A 17924-nucleotide genomic window follows, 5' to 3' on the forward strand; every position below is an offset into this window, starting at 1 on the left:
TACACTGGCGCCCTCAACCAGATTCCTGATGGGCAGGCGGCAGCGGAGGTGAAAGATCTTTTACCGAGGGTGAAAGACCAAGTTGTGAAAAGCTGAAATTCTTTCTGAAAATCGGGAGCCGAAGTCGATCATCGGGAACACGTCCTGGGAACCGTCACGACGTGCTCTGTGCGGTAGGTATGACCCTCTCCATTCACAGACGGACAGACTGAAGCTCAGACATGGCAGCTTCCTCGGGCACTGTCTACAGGGCTCTGTGGGAGGAGAAGGCGCAGCCCCCGACTGCTGGCGCCCCAGGACCAGCCGGGTTGGAACGATCCCAGGCCCCAGCGGAGAAACAAAATCGGTGTTTTCAGCAAGATGAGTTTTCATGTGCTCCAAGTCACGTACTAATAACAACTTTTGGGCGGGAAGAGGGTGTTAAAATTCTTTTACAGTGGCAAGCTATAAAGTGGCAACCCAGTGATCTCCAAAATGTTGGAGGAAAACCTTAGTTTAAACTTCAGTTTTTAAAGGTAGGCAATATCTACCCTGGAACTTACTGGATACTCAGACAGGAAAGGTGGTCCCTGTAGGTGGGGCAGGGAGCAGAGACCTGTCCCAAAGCCCAGGTCTGAGGAACGGAGGTTCTTCTCATAGCACACCAACCTGCACCCTAATATCTCCCAGCTGTGCCAGCCACCCTTTGTCACAGACTGTTACTTTCTTGGATACCGCATGGCAGCAGGGCTGGCCACACATTAAGCGGGAGAAAACAGGCAGGTGGAGTTAGGAAAAGAACTAGATACTCCACAGAACAGATGGTTCCACTGACTTGTTTTTAAACTTTGATCTTTTAATTTAGTCCTCACAACTCTGGAGTATTTACATCTCCCAAATGGGGACACGTACTCAGGAGTGAAGTGATTAGCCTACAGCCACACAGCTGGTAGATGGCAAAGCCGGTGTTCAAACTCAGACTGCTCTCAAAGCCACTTCACCCACAGCCCTCTTCTTGGGGGTGGGTGTCCTATACCAAGGCTAGGTCAGATCCCAGCTGGCTCTGTCCTGACTGTTCCTGGACCCCTTGGTTTGCCCTGTGGGGCTGCCCCTCTTAAGGGGTAGCTGCTTCCTCATCTATGAAATTAAGTAGGTATGTCCAAAATAACCTATTCCAAAGTGAAAAAAGCTAGAAAATCAAAGTCAGCTTGTGGTTCCAGAGACAAGGGGGGAGAATTAAACAATTTATCACTTTATAGTCAAGGGAGAAGTTATTTTTTTTTGCTCCCTTTTGCATGGGGAGCTGGCAGCCTGGGGCCAGGTCCAAGGGGTATGCTGCTAGACAGGGCTCTGTGCCACGCCATGTAAAAACTACAAATAGGGAGCAAAACAAGGTCACCGAGACCTAGGCCACTGAGCCTGCTTAGGAGGGCTTCTTTCTGGGGCAGGTGAGGCCTGGAAACAGGATAAGATTCCTTGATGTGGATCCTCAGTCTCTGTCACCCAAACCTAGCAGGTGACCTTGGAGGTGGGAGAGGCAGCATGTGGCCCTGAAAGGATGGAAGGCAAGTAGAGGTCAGTGCCCATGCAGAATGCTAACAGGCTGACTTGGTCACTTTGCCTGCCTGCCTTCCTGCAGTCTGGCTGTGGGGCCTGGGGTCTTTCTAGCTCATCCAGAATCCAGAAAGAGTTGATTTGGCTGTAAAGGACTAAATTAGAAATGATCCTCAGACTGGTTTGTGCAAATGGTTTTTTTTTTTTTTATTTCCACATTTATATCACAAGGTGTCCACTTATTGGACCAAATAGCAAAGTTGCTCCCTTCTGCATCCTGAGAACACAGAAGTCTAGATACTGTACATTCACTAAGGCTCCTTGTTTTTGCAAATCGCGTTATGACAATAACCATAAGGCAAACGAATCTAAAGGAATGGTCATGAGTGTTTCCAGCGCACAGACAGGTCTCCTCGCCAACAATACAGCTTACAAACCAGTAGCACCTGTGGGAACTGTGTTTTGGGGATGGGACTCTAGAAAGGTGTTTTCTAGATATGTGCAGGAAGGGGAAAATGAAAAGGGATAAAGAAAGGAAAATTATTTGGCTGGTGGTGAGACGGAAGAGGGGAATAAAATAAACTCTAGAAAACGTAAATTTTTGCAGCATTTCTTTAAAAACTGGGTTTGAACTGAAACCAGATACTAATGTGTGGATGCCCATGGGGTGTGGGTCAAACTAGCCGGCCAGGTGGCCCGCCCAACACCAGCAGCTTACTGCAGCCGAGAAGCTTCTGGCACCAGGACGGAAACACTGGCCTGGCAGGGTGCAAACAGAGGCTATGGTGTTGGCCACAGCCTCAGACACTCAGGACCAAATTAAAGAACAGGAAACACAGATGAGATGCGTGCTTCTGTTGCTGTGTTAAAGGTAACCTCTCCCATAGGTTTTCTGTGCCTGCCTGCCATTAAGGTCCCAGCACACAGGTGCTGGGAAGTGTCCGCACCTCTTTTGGGGTGTGGGACTGACGCTTTTTATAGCTGGTTTGCTATAGAGTTCTGAACTCACTTTGCCGGCCTTCCTTCCACATGGTCCTTCCTTTGTAATTTTGTTAGTAAACTGGTAGCAGCATTTCACAAAAGAAGGAGAATTTTGAGGGAAGAGCATGGAGAGACCGAGACTCCCGCCCCCTCCCTCCCACCCTGGCCGTGCTCCCAACCACTGGAGGCTTCCAGGCCCCAGCCACCCGCCCGCTAACTGCAAGGCAGGAATGCACTTAGAGGCCAAGGGCCAGTCAGTCCAAGCAGACATAAGGCAGAATGTTCAACCGCCCGTCGTCGCCGTGCGGGTCGAGCGATATGCACTGCGTCCAGTCATACCAATTACCCTGTGTGTCCTGACACCCGTTCACCCCTGGCCACTGGCGGGCCTGGATTCTGTCCAGATCATCCTGCGTGACCTGGCGGCTCAGCCCTGGGAGGTCGGTGGGCGGCCCTGGAGGCAGTAGCACGTGTGGCGTCCTGGCCCCACGCCGGGTGCTCTCCTCCTGCTTCAGGTACTCGGACATGAAGTGGTGGGCCCCCGGGGTCTGCGCGCCTGATGATGAGAGCAGGCTGCTCTGCCGGCTCAGGTAGGACTGGATGATCTCATTGCGTGACAGCTCCTTCCAGTTCGTTTGCTCAAAGGGGCTCTGGAGGCTGGCCTTGGCCTCGGGCTTGTCCAGCTCTGTCCTAGGCTGCTCCATGTGCACAGGGCTGTCGGCCTGTACTGGCTCTTTCTGGGTCAGAGGTTTGATCTGTCTTGTCATGGGGTCAAAGGTGAGCTTCCGCTCTTTTAACCGGACAGGCTTGACGCCCGCCTCGGCCATCTGGCCGTCCAAGTTCACCGTGTAGTCACGAGGCCGGTACCTCTTCTTCTTTTTGCTGTCCGAGCCACCAGAGGAGGCCGCATCACTGTCAGCCCTGGAGGAGTCCGGGGAGAAGCCAGCCCTGGGCAGGAGGGGCTCAGCCTGGGGTGGCCCCGCCTTGCAGCCTGGCCCCACCAGCCGCTGGTGACCCTCAGGCTGCTCTAGCCAGCACACTGGGCTATCAGCACTGGGCAGCAGTTCAAGCCTCCGCACAGGAGGTGTGGACGGCTGGGCCAGTGGCAGCGGTGACGGCACCTGCGTGGCATCAAGCGACTGGGGCCGTGGTGAGGGGCTGGGCACAGAACCCTTGGGTGTGTATGGACTCCGCTGCCGTGCAAAAGAGCCCTCATGCCGTGAGTTCCGGGGACTAAAGGAGCAGCGAGGTGGCCCCTTGGGGTGGGGGGGACCTGGGGTCTCGTCCACCCTGTCCAGCTGCTGCAGCATCACAGCCTTGCTCTGCAAGCAGGGCCCAGGGGGCTTGCCTAGGCCCGGAGAGCTGGTGTGTGGCCTCACGGCATTGACAGGGATCTTGCCACTGTGCTTGTCATTCTCACCATGCTCTAGGCGGCCACCCTCGGGGCCCACGTGCCCACTACTGTCCAGGGGGCCTGGGAAGCTCTCGGGGCTCCCGCCAATCCCGTTGGTGGGGAAGGGTGATGAGTTGGGGACCAGGGAGTCATGGCTTGCTTTGGAGACCTTGGGAGGTGGCCCAGGGTGGCCGAGATCGCGCTGGTCCCCCCGGCGCTTGCGGCTGCCCAGCCTGTCCAGCCGCTGCCCAGGCAGCCTCTGGATGTCATTGCGGTTTTTCAGGTCATGGATGCTCTTGGGTGCACTGGCCACCCCCGCCTCCGGCCGGCAGTTATGGGCACCCCCGTTGGCAGAGCCAGGGGCCCCCGCCAGCCCCCGCAGCGCCGCCTCATTCTGGTGCACAGGCTCGATGAGTTTCTGCCAGCTCCGCAGCAGCTTCTTGGCCCGCTTGGCGAGCTCCTCGTTCTTGGTCTTCTTGCGGACGTCGTTGATGAGCTTCCCGAGTCTAGTTTCCTACAAACAGAGAGAGACTATGACACACTGTTGGGATAGGGAGTCCCCCGTGAGCCCCAAAGTACCGGCTTCCCAGACACAAAACCTACAAGGATTTTGGGTCCTTTGTGACATCTAAATTCTCAAATCTAGTACTCAGACTCTCGAGGGTCCCGGAGCCAGAGACAGCATTCTCAGAAGTACCATTCTGCAGGTTGCTGGCGCCAAGGCCACTGCAAGGGCACTCTGCCAGGGAAGAGCACATTGTGGCAAAGGCAACAGCAAACGAAGGGCCCAAGGCCAGCATCACCCCCTGCAGCCTCCCCTGGGCATAACCCCCCTGCCCCTGAGGGTGCAGGGAATCCTGTGGAGAAAGAAGCCCCAGTTCTGAGACTGAACCCCCTAGTTCCTGCAGTGCCCATGGGAAAACGGCACTCTCAACCATGTGCTGTGGGCCAGGGATGCTCACCTCCAGTGCCTCTTTGGTAATGGGGTATTTCTCCAGGCTGGAGATGACTTCCAGCACCGCCACCATGTTCCGGATCTGCAAGACAAGAGTCACTCGTCATGCCCCTGCCCGTCTCCCTCTTCCTCACACCAAGAGCCAATGGAGCCGCGCATTACTGAAGCCCCGTCCCACACAGCCTCCTACCTGCTCCAGGGGCCAACGTGGCACCCAGTGCTCACCCTCCCTTCCATGTACACGTCCACCCACCAGCCTGGCTGTCACACAACCACAACTCATGACGTGAAACAAGATCTGCTCTTGATCTGGGAGACTCACTCTACTCTGCCATCTGGTGGGGTGGGAGGCTGAAGTATGTATTAAATAAAACGCATTTAAGCTTAAAAGAAAAGATTGATACATAATAATCCAATTGATTTGGCTACATTAACAAGACCTTTTCATCCAAAGACACCATGGAGAGCAAAATGTCAGAAGGTTGGAGAAGACAGATGCCACAGGGCCCCAAGGATCCCCATCTGGAACACATAGAGACCCTGGGCTAAACAGGAGGTTGCAGCGCCAGTGCTCATCTCCTGGTAATCAGGAAATGCAAACTGAACCCCTCAAGTGGATGCTCTGCACATGCTCACCTGGCAGAAGTGGTACCTGACAACACCAAAGAGCTCTGGGCACAGCAGACTGGGGAGAGGTGGACTCTGTCTAGTACAGACAAACATGGGTCATCTTACGACCAAGCAATTACATCCCTTTTAGATACATGCTACAAGCCAGGCCCAGTCCTACTCATATTTCCATATGTCACCACCTTGTTTGTCACAACAATCCTGGAGTAGGTATTATCATCACATTTTATAGATAGGAGATGCCACAGAAAGGTTCAGGTCATGTGGTCAAATGTTATGATGATACCAGTGTCCTCCGAGTCAAACAAACAGAATGAGAAAAATAAAGAGCCATAGAAATGAGCAAACCACAGCTTCTGTGCACCATCAAGACAGAGCTCAAACCATGGGGAGTGATGTATGTATCAGAAATACATACGATCAATTCCACTTACACCAAGCAACACAGCATACTCAAAATTAATTCAAAATCAACTATAGACCTAAATGTGAGAGCGAAAACTCTCAGGCTTCTAGAAGAAACAAAGAAAATCTTTGCTACCTTGGGGCAGACAAGAATTTCTCAGGAGCCAGGAGCCCCAAAGCACTAACCATCCAAGAAAATAATATGGACAAACTAGGCTTCATCAAAATTAAGAACTTGGAGACAGCTGAGTGGTGCGTTGGTTAAAGAGTTGGCTTGGGACGCCAGCTCTGAGTAGCAGGGCCCTGGTTTGGATCCCACATGAGGGCCGGTGACACTGCGCCCTCTACAGCTAAGATGGTGAACAGCTCAACCTGGAGCTGGGCTGCCGTGAGTCACTGGCGACGACATAGGCTGCAGCGGGGCTGCAGTGGGCTGCCGTGAGCTACTGTGAGGGGCCGGCAGCTGGTGTGAGCTGCCATGAGCCGCCATTCAATGGCCAGTGAGCGACTGCCTCACCCGGGAAGAGCGCAATGATAAATACCAACATGGGCCAGTGAAGCAACGTCCTCCACAACTAGACTGAAGAACAAAAGGACAGCAACTTGTCTGTTCCCCTTCCCTAATTCCCCAATAAAATCTTTAAAAAAAAAAAGAACTTGGGCTTACTAAAAGACACTGTTAATGAAGAGGTAAGCCTCAGTCTGGGAAGACATGTTGACAAAACATTCCCACTGAAGGTTTGGGTCCAGAATAAGGAAAGAACTCCTACAGCTTCACAACCCAACAGTTGCAGTTTTCCAGTGAGCTGGTTGTGGGGGGAGCCCATGACCCAAAGAAGACCCCTCTCCCCTCCAAGATCACACGGTGAGCACATCACCTCCCCCACCCCTCCCACACAAGCACCAAGTTATGCACACACGATACAGCAAGGAAAGGTACACCTCCCACCCAGCCACTGCAATGTCTCCTTGTAGCTTTTCCATAAATATTCCTTGCATGTGCAAGCCTGTGTATACACTTACCACATTAAAAAAAATCCAAACAGTTCTATACCTTACTCTTTCTCACTAACATGTGAAACGTCCAGCAGCACAGACCCTCCCTTTGCTTAGCCTTCCAGTGGGTGGAGGCCCCAGTGAGCAGCGCCTGTTGAGGGGACACTTAGGTGTTTCTAATCAGTTACAGACAAGGCTGCAATCACCGCCTTTACCAGATGTGACTCTCGGCTAACAACAAACAAGCAGCCAGAGGGGCTGTTGGCTCCAAGGCCGTGAGCAACTGTAATTAACCCCCAGGGAGGCTGTTCCCATTGGAAGGTGGGGAAGCCTGTTTCCCACATCTTTGCCAGCACTGTGCTGTATCAGTTTCCTGCTGCTGCCCAAATGATCACACAGGATCACAGACTGAGCAGCTTAAACGAAACACATGCATCATCTCACATCTCAGGATTCAGAGGTCAGGAGTGTGCTCAGGTCTCTCTGGGCTGCCATCCAGGTGTCGGCACGCTGCCCTGCTTTTGGGGGGCTCCCAAGGGCCTGTTTCCTACTCCTTCAGGTATTGGCAGAATTCAGTCCCTCCTTGCTGCAAGACTGAGGTCCCTGTTCTGTTGGTGGCTGTCATCTGAAAGCCATTCCCAGCTTCTGGGAGGAATTGCATTCCCCTGCTCGCCCCCACCCCTATCCATCTTCAGAGTCAGCAATAGCGCACAGCCCTCACATCTCATTTTTTTTTTTTAAAGATTTTTATTGGGGAATTAGGGGGATGAGAAGTGCTGGGGAATTGGGGGAAGGGGAACAGACAAGTTGCTGTCGTTTTGTTCTTCAGTCTAGTTGTGGAGGACGTTGCTTCACTGGCCCAAGTTGGCACCATCATTGCGCTCTTCTCTGGCGAGGCAGATCAGTCGCCGGCTTCTGGACGGCTGCTCACTGCGGCTGCTGGCCGCTCACGCTGGCTGCTGGCTACACACGGTAGCCCATGGCAACCCACTGCCACAGGGAGTGCAGCCTATGCCGTCGCAGGCGACTCATGGCAGCCCAGCTCCAGGTTGAGCTGTTGTTCAGCATCTTAGCTGTGGAGGGCAGTGTCACTGGCCCTCATATGTGGGATCCGAACCGGGGCCCTCTGGCATCCCAAGCGAGTTCTTAACCATCGTGCCACTCGGCCGGCCCCCTCACATCTCATCTCTGACCACCCAGGAAAGGGTATCCATTTCTAAGGACTCCATCAGGCTGGGCCCACCCAGATACCCCAGGTCTACACCCTTAGTCACATTTGCAAAGTCCCTTCTTCCCTGTAAAGTTCCACATTCCCAGGTTCTGGGGACTAGGATGTGGACATCCTTGGGGGGCCATTACTCTGCTGGCCACATTCAGCTTTTCTTATCTGCCCAATTTCCAGCTGAAGGCAGCCTGGGAGTCAATTGCAGTGACCACAGAGCAACAACACTGCCCCTCACTATGCCTGGCAGCTCTCGCAAAGTTGCTCCTCTGCCAGGGGGCCAACCTGCATCCTGGCAACAAAGGCCTTACCTCACGATGTTTTTGTTCAAGGCTGTGGCCATGAACACATCCAGATGGCCCTAAAAACCTCCTCTCCAAGCCGCGCCAAGGGAGAGGGTCTGAGAAACAACCCCCACATACCTCTAACATGCCGAGGGCAGGGAGGCAGTGCAAGAGGAGATTGGGCAGTAAGGAGGTCGGTCCCACAGGGACAGCAAGGCCACCCACTCCCTGTCCCCAGCCCTGGGTATCTGGCCCCGACAAGGTCCTAGGCTTGCCACATGGCCTATCTCCACTCCAGTGACCTCACCCTGGTATATTTAGAGCCCTGGGTCCCCACACACTCCTGAACCAGCAGTCCCCGCAGAGCAAGCCCGGCAGCACAAAGTGTCCTTGTCCTTGGACAGACGTTGTCCCACTGCCAGACAGGAGGGGGAGGCAGAACACCTGGGCAGCCCAGGGCTGGAAGTGAGCTGGTGCCACAGACATCCCAAAGCCAGGACCCTCCTTGGGAGCTGCACAGGAGCTGGGACTGGTCAGGCCTGTGGGCCCTGCTGTCACTTGGGCATTGTGCAAAGAGGCCCTCGGCCTTGTGGAAAATGCTATCCCCTGCCTCCTCCTTCTGCCCTGGATGCATGGAAGTTCGAGACCAACCTGGGGGCTCATCCCTCTGGCTCTGCCCGCCTGTCAGGCCATGATGGCAAGGACACTGAGCACCGTATGGGAAGCAGCACCCTGGCATTCCAGATACAGTCAGTCAGCATATCCTGAGAAATGCTACAAGGAGTCTGGCCCCGAGCCCTGGCCCTCACCACACCCAACAGGCAGGAAGGAGTCCTGGGGTCTGTGCAGTACCAGGCTGAGCCTCTGGCCTCAGACCCAGTAGGCAGTGTCACCTTGGCCAGCTTATCAGTAGGCAGGGGCCCCGACCCCAGACAGAAGAAGGCTCCTGTCATGAACTTGCCTTTCCAACCCATCCACCAACTCAAAAGCAGCAGGCCTCCCACCCTTGATGGGAGGGCTAGTGGGCAGCATAGACACCAAGGCTCAGATGTGGCCATGGGGAGGCTGGCACCCAGGCTCCAGGCCTGCAAAGCCCAGCACGGGTCCTCGGGGCAAGGAAGCGGGATGTCAGCTGGAAGGCAGGCAAGCAGGCATGTCTATGGTGAGGGTAACACCTGAGCGGGGCCCCCCAGAGTGGAGAGCAGAGGTCCCAGAACCTTGGGAGATGCTTAGATGGCACTAAAGCCCCGCAGAGGGGACCAGAGCGAAGATTACAAGAGACCAAAACCTGCCTTGTATTAACTCCAGCCGCCCATTGGAGCTGACTCCTGCCACCACTCCAACATTCCACCTGTCTGTATGAAAATACATGTGCTCATCACTGCAGCACACACACTGCTCCATCTGGTACTTTGGGGCCGAATCTGCAGGCCATGGCCGAGGGCCACATGCAGCTCCTGCTGTCAGGAATAGCCCAGCACATCCATGGCCCTCTCTGCCTTTGGATGTTTTCCTTGGGATTCTTCCCAGTAAACCCCCCCCCCCAAAAAACCAAAAAAAACCCTCTTAAAACCACCTGCTAAGCGACTTTCCCAAAAGGGGCAGAATCCACACATCAGGGCGTCTGAGCACCTGCAGCCTCTCATTTCCTCATTAGGACTCCTTCAATAGATGCAGATTAATTTATATTTCCTGAACAATTAGTGAGCCTAGTATCACCTCCCCTTTCTACCAGTGATGACTTCCTGTGTGAACTGCTTACTGCTCCAGCCCACTCATGCAGCCCTTTTGTTTTCAGTATTTGGCCTCAGGAGGGAAGAGTTCACAAGAGGGGTGGGTCCCTGGCTTCAGATGTAACAGCCAACCACAAGCTCAACAAGGCCCTTGTCTGTGGATGCCATTGTATGTGCACTCACAGAGAGGCATGGGCCAGGCCACCCTGTCTGGGGAGGGTGGAAACATGGTAAAGGGCCAAAGGTAACCCAGGGAAAACCGGTGCCACATCTGGTCACCACCACCTCCCAGTTCCTGTCTGACACTTACACGTGTGATCCTATGGCCACAGCTAAGCCACATGACCTGGCTACTCAGGACCTTTCTTTCCAGCTGCTCCCGAAGGCCATCCAGCCACAATGCCCATGGCCCCCTCTGAAACCCAGTCACACCACTGGCTCCTTCAGAGTCTAGGAGACCAGGCTGTCTTCAGAAAACCTGCCTACACAGAGCGCATGGAATCATCTTTAAAACCAGACCCCGCCAGAGGAAAGACTTTAACTGGCCCTCATCACATATCTGAAAGTTGCTCTGAATCAGATCGCTGGCCTGGCCTTAGATTGTGTACAGAGCTGGGCCAAGCGCAGCGGGGCACACTGCCACTGCAGCTTCTTCCTCACCCTATTTTAGGGGATACGTAGGTGAACCCCAAACCCTGAGTAATTACCACCCAGGGGGATTTCCACTCCAATGTGAAACAAGGAACTGAGAAACTGAGCGAGCTTTGGAGTTTATAAGGCCCTTGGTTCATGACTGTTTTCTTCATGCATCAAGGGGTCCAAAGCCACCTGAAATCCCCAGTCTCTACGTGATGAAGATGAACATGTGCAGTCGTGGTGGCAAAGGGGAAACCCTGTGCTCTTCGAAGCCCAAGCACTGTGGGATCACACTGGCCCAACTCTCACAGGACCACCACTTGTTGGGTTCCTCCAGAGGCCAAACTCTCTAGCTTTTCATCTTTGAAACCCCATTTTACAGATAAGGAAACTGAGAGTCCAGGGCTCACCGTGCAGCTAGAAGGTGGCAGAGTATGGCCTGACACTAGCGTGGCACAGGCTCTGCCCACCACACACAGACGAACTGGTGTTTTACTAAGTGGAGTGAGGGAGGGCACCGAGAACCATCAGACTGGTGACATTAGCATCCCGCCCACTCTCCCCAACCTGCCACAGCAGAGAAATGCACAGGTTACAAAGAGCTCCTTGAAGCCACACAAGGCCAGCAACTAGTTTCATGCCCAGCAACACTTCTGGATGGTCTCCAGGCTGCTTCTACCACCGCCCTCCCCCCGCTACCCTGGGGTGTCCCAGAGCCAGGGAGACCCACATACCCTCCCACCACAGCAGGGCCTTTGACTCACTCCCAACAATCACCCTGAGCCACAAGCCACTTAGTAAGCGATGAGGGCACTGGAGCCTGTTCCCTTCCAGGCCCTGAACAGCACACACCAAGGCTGGACTCACCCCGTCTCACTGTCTGGCCAGTTCCCCGACCACCCTGTGGGCACACATCTGTGCAGGGCAGTCCACATCAACTGATTCAGTGGACTAAAAGCAGGCCAGGTCAGCAGTAAAATCCCCGTTCAGTTTAAAACCAACGATGTGAAAGTCGTTTTTTGGGGGGTTTTTTGTGTGTTTTTTTTTTAAATGCAGAATGGTCTAGACAAGAATTTACAAAAACTACTTCGCTCAAAAGACTTTGGAAGTGTTCATCAGCAAGCAAGCTGTCTTTCCAAACCAAAATATGCCACAGATGGTAGCCAGAGCAAGCAGACGTCGAGCCTTTCAATGTGCTGAGCATTCTAATGCCATCCCCAGCTGAGTCACCATGCCCCGCCAGCCACATAGCGGGTATCAGTCATGCCTGCTGAGGGCGTGTGCACAGGGTGAATGAAACGGGGTTTTGCCGGGCGAGTGTGTGTCTGTCATTTCATCCCAGCTGCACAATTTTCAGCCATAGCAAGTCTTCCTGCTTCTGATAATTCCACACATGTTCCCAGGCGGATGCTGTTCTGTGACTCAAATTGCCTCTGTCACAAGGTGGTGCAAGAGGTGGCACCTGCATTCCCCAGAGTGCCTGACAGAGCCTGGCCCATTTCCCACCCAGTCTCTAGGAATGGGGAAAAGAAGTTAGTGCAGTTTGCACCTCCTTCTCAGCTCTGGAAGGTGCAGCCTCCGTGGCCCTGCTCTGCCTTGTCTGGTCTCCCAGTTGAACAGGAGCAAGGGGAACTTCCTTTGGGTGGGTGCCATGCCAGCGTTCTGTGCTCTGCTTGGCAAAGGCGCCATCCTCCACCAGGACCCCATGGAAGCCTCACAGCCACAGGGGCAAAGCCTCAGAGGAAGAATGACACTGGAGCAGGAGATGGGGGTTGTCCCAGGTGCAGCTGCCAAGCTCACCACTTGCACGAAAGAACTTCCTCATCCGTGGGGCCCATCTGCTCCCTAGACACATCCACAGCTGGAGCATGACCACGGCCTGCATGGCCTGATTGTCATGCACTCACAGGCCATAGAGCACCCATGGTCAGAGCACAAAACTGCAGCTACAACTCTGCCCAGGAAACGGAAACTCCCCCCTGGGCCCAGGCAGCAGGCAGAGCACTGTCTGCACTCCATAAGCAGCCCATTAAGAGGAGGCCCAGGGCTCAGGGCTGCTGTTGGAGCTCCCCATCAGCACTAGTGGCTGTCATCCTGGACCTCTGTGAAAGAGGCCTACAGATGAGAAGGGGAGGAGGAGAGGAGGAGAGGGGAGCGGAGGGGAGGTAGCTCTCCTCTCCACAGCTCTGGCCCCCAAATGGTCCCTCTCTCCCTCCTTTATATCTCAGCAGCTCTTCCCAACAAAACTACAAACTTAAACTCTCCTGACCCCTGAATCAGGTCAACAGGATGCACAATTCTGGTTGTAATTTGACCCTTTTTGAGAGCACAAGAGCTCTCAACACATCATCTGTGAATTGGTTCATTCCTACGCTGACACAACTGGAAAGTCTGAAAGCCAAGCAGAGCACTTATTTCTGCCAGACATGCTCACAGAACAGTCCGGTTGGCAGTGTATCTGATGACAGCATGCCAGGTGGGGGTTTCTCCCTCCCAACCTTGTTCCTGTAGGAACAGCCAGTAAGAATACCAGTTGTGCAAGAGAGAATGACCTGATGCTCATGTGAAGGATGCACCCAGTGCTCGACCCACATGCACAGGGAAAATGGGCAATCCAAAATGAGAATGAGCCAGCTTTTTAGGAACTGATGGGAACCAACCTCCAAGAGACTAAGGAAAACAACGAGGTGACAACAGTGCACTCCTGTGCTGCCAACTGAAAATGCCCAGTGGTGGAGCTGGGCAGACACAGCAGGGCCCAACCAGGCCTCCAACTTGGACTTAAGCAAGATCAACCACCAACCTGAGCCCAGACAGAATGCTGGCAAAAGCTCGGATCGGCCTGGAGGCCCTGAATGGCACACTGACCCGTCCTCGAAGACTCTGTGCCCTCAGGGGCACACTTACCGCCAGGCTGCTCCGTGGCCCCAGTGCGATGCCAGGAGGCCACCCTTTCCCACTCCCTGCTGTCCTGCAGCTCCTGAGCTGTATGTGGAGCTGAAGGAATGGTAGTGGACACAGGGACCTTCTCAGTGGGCATTCCTGCAACAGGGTCCACCGTGGAGAGAACCAAGGATACCATCACTCATGGAACAGCAGAGCGAGCCTGAGCATTCTGTGTCAGACAGCACATAAGGATAGACACTCATATCCTACGGCCCAGCAATTCCACTCCGGGACACATACCAATAGCAATGTGCGCACATGTGCACCAAGGAGGGCAGGGGCAGTAGGATTCAGAACAGTCCCAAGAAAACAACCTGCGTGGCCAAAGTGTAAGCGACCAAACTATGGCCTAGCCATTCAACATCGAATGAAGCAACTACTGCTATACACAACATCAAAGATGAATCTCAACACTGTTAAGCGAAAAGCCAGATAGAAAAGAATACACTCTGGGGCCAGCCGAGTGGCGCATTGGTTAAGAGCTGGCCTGGGATGCCAGAGGGCCCCGGTTCGGATCCCACATATGAGGAGGGCCAGTGACACTGCCCTCTACAGCTAAGATGCTGAACAACAGCTCAATCTGGAGCTGGGCTGCCATGAGTCGCCGGCGATGGCGTAGGCTGCAGCCCCTGTGGCAGTGGGTTGCCATGGGCTACCGTGTGTACCAGCAACCAGCGTGAGCGGCCAGCAGCCACTGTGAGCGGCCGTCCAGAAGCCAGCGACTGATCTGCCTCGCCCGGGAAGAGCGCAATGATGGTGCCAACTTGGGCCAGTGAAGCAACGTCCTCCACAACTAGACTGAAGAACAAAACAACAGCAACTTGTCTGTTCCCCTTCCCCCAATTCCCCAGCGCTGTTCCCATCCCCCAATTTCCCAATAAAAATCTTCAAAAAAAGAGAATACAATCTGTGGTTGGAGTACAAGACATTGACTTCTGTCAATGGTGACAGAAGTCAGGGAAGCAAGGGTGGGAAGTGACCAGGAGGTGGAACAAGAGTGGCTTCTGGGGAAACACTATTCCTTGACCACGGTGGGGGTTAAATTTGAGTGTGTTCATTTCATAAACATTCTCTAAAATGTAAAGCTTATGACTCGAGCACTTTTCTGGACATATGCTATACTTTAATAAGTTGACCTTAGAGGCCACCCCATCCTAAAAAAAGATGCTAGAACTGCTGGGGTTGAGAAAAGAGGGAGACATTGGCAAGTCAACCCCTCGTTCCCTTCCCACACAGCAGCACAGACCTTCTGAGAGTCCTACAAACAAGGTCAGAGACCCATGGCACCGTGAGCCCAGGCTACCTCTGAGACACGTGGTATGCACTGCTTCACAGCTCACAGAGAAACGTGTCCACATGCTCCTGCCTGGGCAAGGGTCCATCTGGGGAGGACAAGGGCACTCTGAAGGTTCCAGGGAAGGAGCACTCAGCTGCTTAGTGTCCCCAAGAGGAGGCATAAAGTTGGAACAAGGCAGCCAGGCAGCAACCACTGCCTGGGCATTGCCTGCCAGCACTGTGCTGGGCATCTGTCCCTTAACACACGGTGGTCTCCTCTGAGACTACAGACCTCCACAGCAGGTACTATTCCTCTGCCCCAATGAGGAAGCCAGGATGCCTGTTATATAACTGGCCACAGGTTCATTACTGACCTAACATGCTAACCTAACTTGTGCAGTCAGCCCAGGCCTGCCTCCATGCAACAGACCATTAGCCACTCGTACTGGTGACCTGGATATAAACGGACAGCTGGCTCGAGGGGGATAAATGAGACAATTAGGATAAGGAGTATGCATGCCTATACCAGGAAAGTGACAGCAAAGAAGGGGAGACTAGAAATTAAAGTGGGAAGGCAAATAACATTTGAAAATCAATTTGCTCATAATAAAAGGCTAAAAATGAAAAAGTCTTATGATCATTCCTATGAATGTAGAAAAAAACATACAACAAAATTGGACATCTATTCCTGATAAAAACTCTCAGCAAACTAGGAATAGAAGAGAACTTTCTCGGCCTGATAAAGAGCTTCCACAATGTTCACAGCTAACATTATACTTAATGGTGACAGGCTGAATGTTTCTCCCCTAAGAAGAGGTACAAGACAAGGATGTGAACTCACCATTCCTATTCAGTCTTGTCAGGAGGTCCAGCCAGTAAAATAAGGCAAGGGAAAAATAAAAAGACATCCAGCTTGGAAAAGAAAGAAAACTGTCTTTATTCACATATAACACAATAGTCTATATAGACAATCTTACAGAATCTACAAGCACAAAACATAGCTGAGAAAAGTTATGAGGTCTCAATTAATAGAGAGCTACAGCAAGTTAATGCATTGGAAGAGTTAATATCATTAAGATGCCGATTCTCCTCTCAAACTGATCTATCAATTCAATGCACTCCCAATCAAAATTCCATCAGGGTCTTTGGAAGAAATTGACAAGCTGATTTTAAAATTTATATGGAAACATAAAGGTCCTAAAAAAGCCAACAAACTTTGAAAAAAAAATTGCAAGACTTATATTATCTGATTTTAAGACATTATATAATCAAGACAGTGTGGTATTGGAGCAAATAAAAACGGATCTATGGAACAGAATAGAGTCCATTAACAGAACCATGCATACGTGGTCAGCTGATTTTTAACAAAAGTGTTTAAGGCGATTCAATAGGGAACAAATAATTTTTCAACAAATAGTGCTGGAATAACTGAATAGCCATATGCAAACAACAACAACATAACCTTCAACTGCTACATTACAACATTAACATAACATGAATCATGAACCTAAATGTAAGAGTTAAAGCTATAGGACATCTAGAAGAAAATAGAGGAGGAAAATCTGAATGGTCTTGGGTTTGGCAAAGACTTTAAAAATATTAATATGACACAACATGCACAAACTATAGAGAAAACATAAATTGGATTTCACCAAAATTGAAAATCTCTGGTCTTCAAAAGATAACACTGTTAGGAAAATGAAAAGGCAAGTCACAGACTGGGAAAAAAATACATACAAATCATCTTATCTAAGAGAGGACTTGTGTCTAAAATATATAAAAACTTTCAACTCAGGCTGGCCGAGTGGCTCAGTTGGTTAAGAGCTCACTCAAGAGTTTGAGCTCTGAGCAACAGCGGTTTGAGTCCCGGCCCGAGCTGAGCTGCCGCTGAGCTGCCAAGAGATGGCAGGGTGGCTCAGCTTAAAATAAACCCCCCCCCCAAAAAACCTTTCAACTCAATAATTAGGCAAAGAACCCAAGGGAAAAAATGGGCAAATGATCTTTCACCAAGGAAGAGAGATGCATGGCAAACAAACACCTGGAGATGCTCAATGTTATTAGACATCAAGGATATACAAATTAAAATCACCACATATTAGAAAGGCTGAAATGAAAAAACTGACCATACCCGTACTGGCCAAGACACAGAACATCTGGAACTCTCACACACTGCTGGTGGAAGTATAACATTTTGGCAGATTCTTAACTCCAAATTCTAACAACACGTGAATGGATGAATGAATTGTAACATATCCATAAAATGAAATACTACTCAGCAACAAAAAAGAATGAACTATTGATATAAACAACATTCATGAATCTCAAAATAGATATGCTGAAAGAAAAGCCCAGACCAAAATAAAACCAAAAGAGAGTACATACTGCATGATTTCACCAAATTCTAATCTACAGTGACAGAAAGATCAGCAATTGCCTGGGGACAGGGGTGGGATGGAAAAAAGGTTACAAAGGGTCAAGAGGACTTCTGGAAATGATAGATGTGTTTATTACCTTGAGTATGAGGATGGCTTCTTACAAGGGTCTGACAACTAAGTTTGCAAACTTGTTGCAACAATGTTGCTAACCCTTTTTTATATCAGAGGGGTTATTCATTATGAATTTGTATCAACTGGACAAACAGTTAACCAAGTTTACTATTTGGAAGTGCTGAAACCACTGCATGAAAAAGTTAGATGCCTGAACTTTTCGCCAACAATTCATGGCTCTTGCATCACAACAATGTACCAGTTCACACAGCACTGTCTGTGAGGGAGTTTTTAGCCAGTAAACAAATAACTGCATTGGAACACCCTCCCTACTCACCTGATCTGGCCCCCAATGACTTCTTTCTTTACCCAAAGACAAAGGAAATATTGAAAGAAAGACATTTTGATGACATTCGGGACATCAAGGGTAATACAATTACAGCTCTGAT

At 51.6% G+C, this 17924-nt stretch overlaps 1 protein-coding gene across 1 annotated transcript in view; it reads right to left on the bottom strand.

Annotated features, from left to right (window-relative positions):
• Positions 1-1728: 1728 nt before the first annotated feature.
• Positions 1729-17924, bottom strand: part of MED26 (mediator complex subunit 26) — a 48299-nt gene continuing 32103 nt past the window's right edge. The window contains exons 2-3 of the mRNA XM_019642018.1: positions 4870-4944; positions 1729-4421 (exon numbers count right to left, since the gene is read on the bottom strand). Coding sequence (XP_019497563.1) covers positions 2769-4421; positions 4870-4944 — 1728 coding nt within the window. The 3' untranslated portion in view covers positions 1729-2768. The remainder of the gene's footprint in view (positions 4422-4869; positions 4945-17924) is intronic.

The sequence above is a fragment of the Hipposideros armiger genome, unplaced genomic scaffold (genome assembly GCF_001890085.2).
Source record: "Hipposideros armiger isolate ML-2016 unplaced genomic scaffold, ASM189008v1 scaffold_64, whole genome shotgun sequence".
In the NCBI taxonomy this organism is placed as follows: Eukaryota; Metazoa; Chordata; class Mammalia; order Chiroptera; family Hipposideridae; genus Hipposideros; species Hipposideros armiger.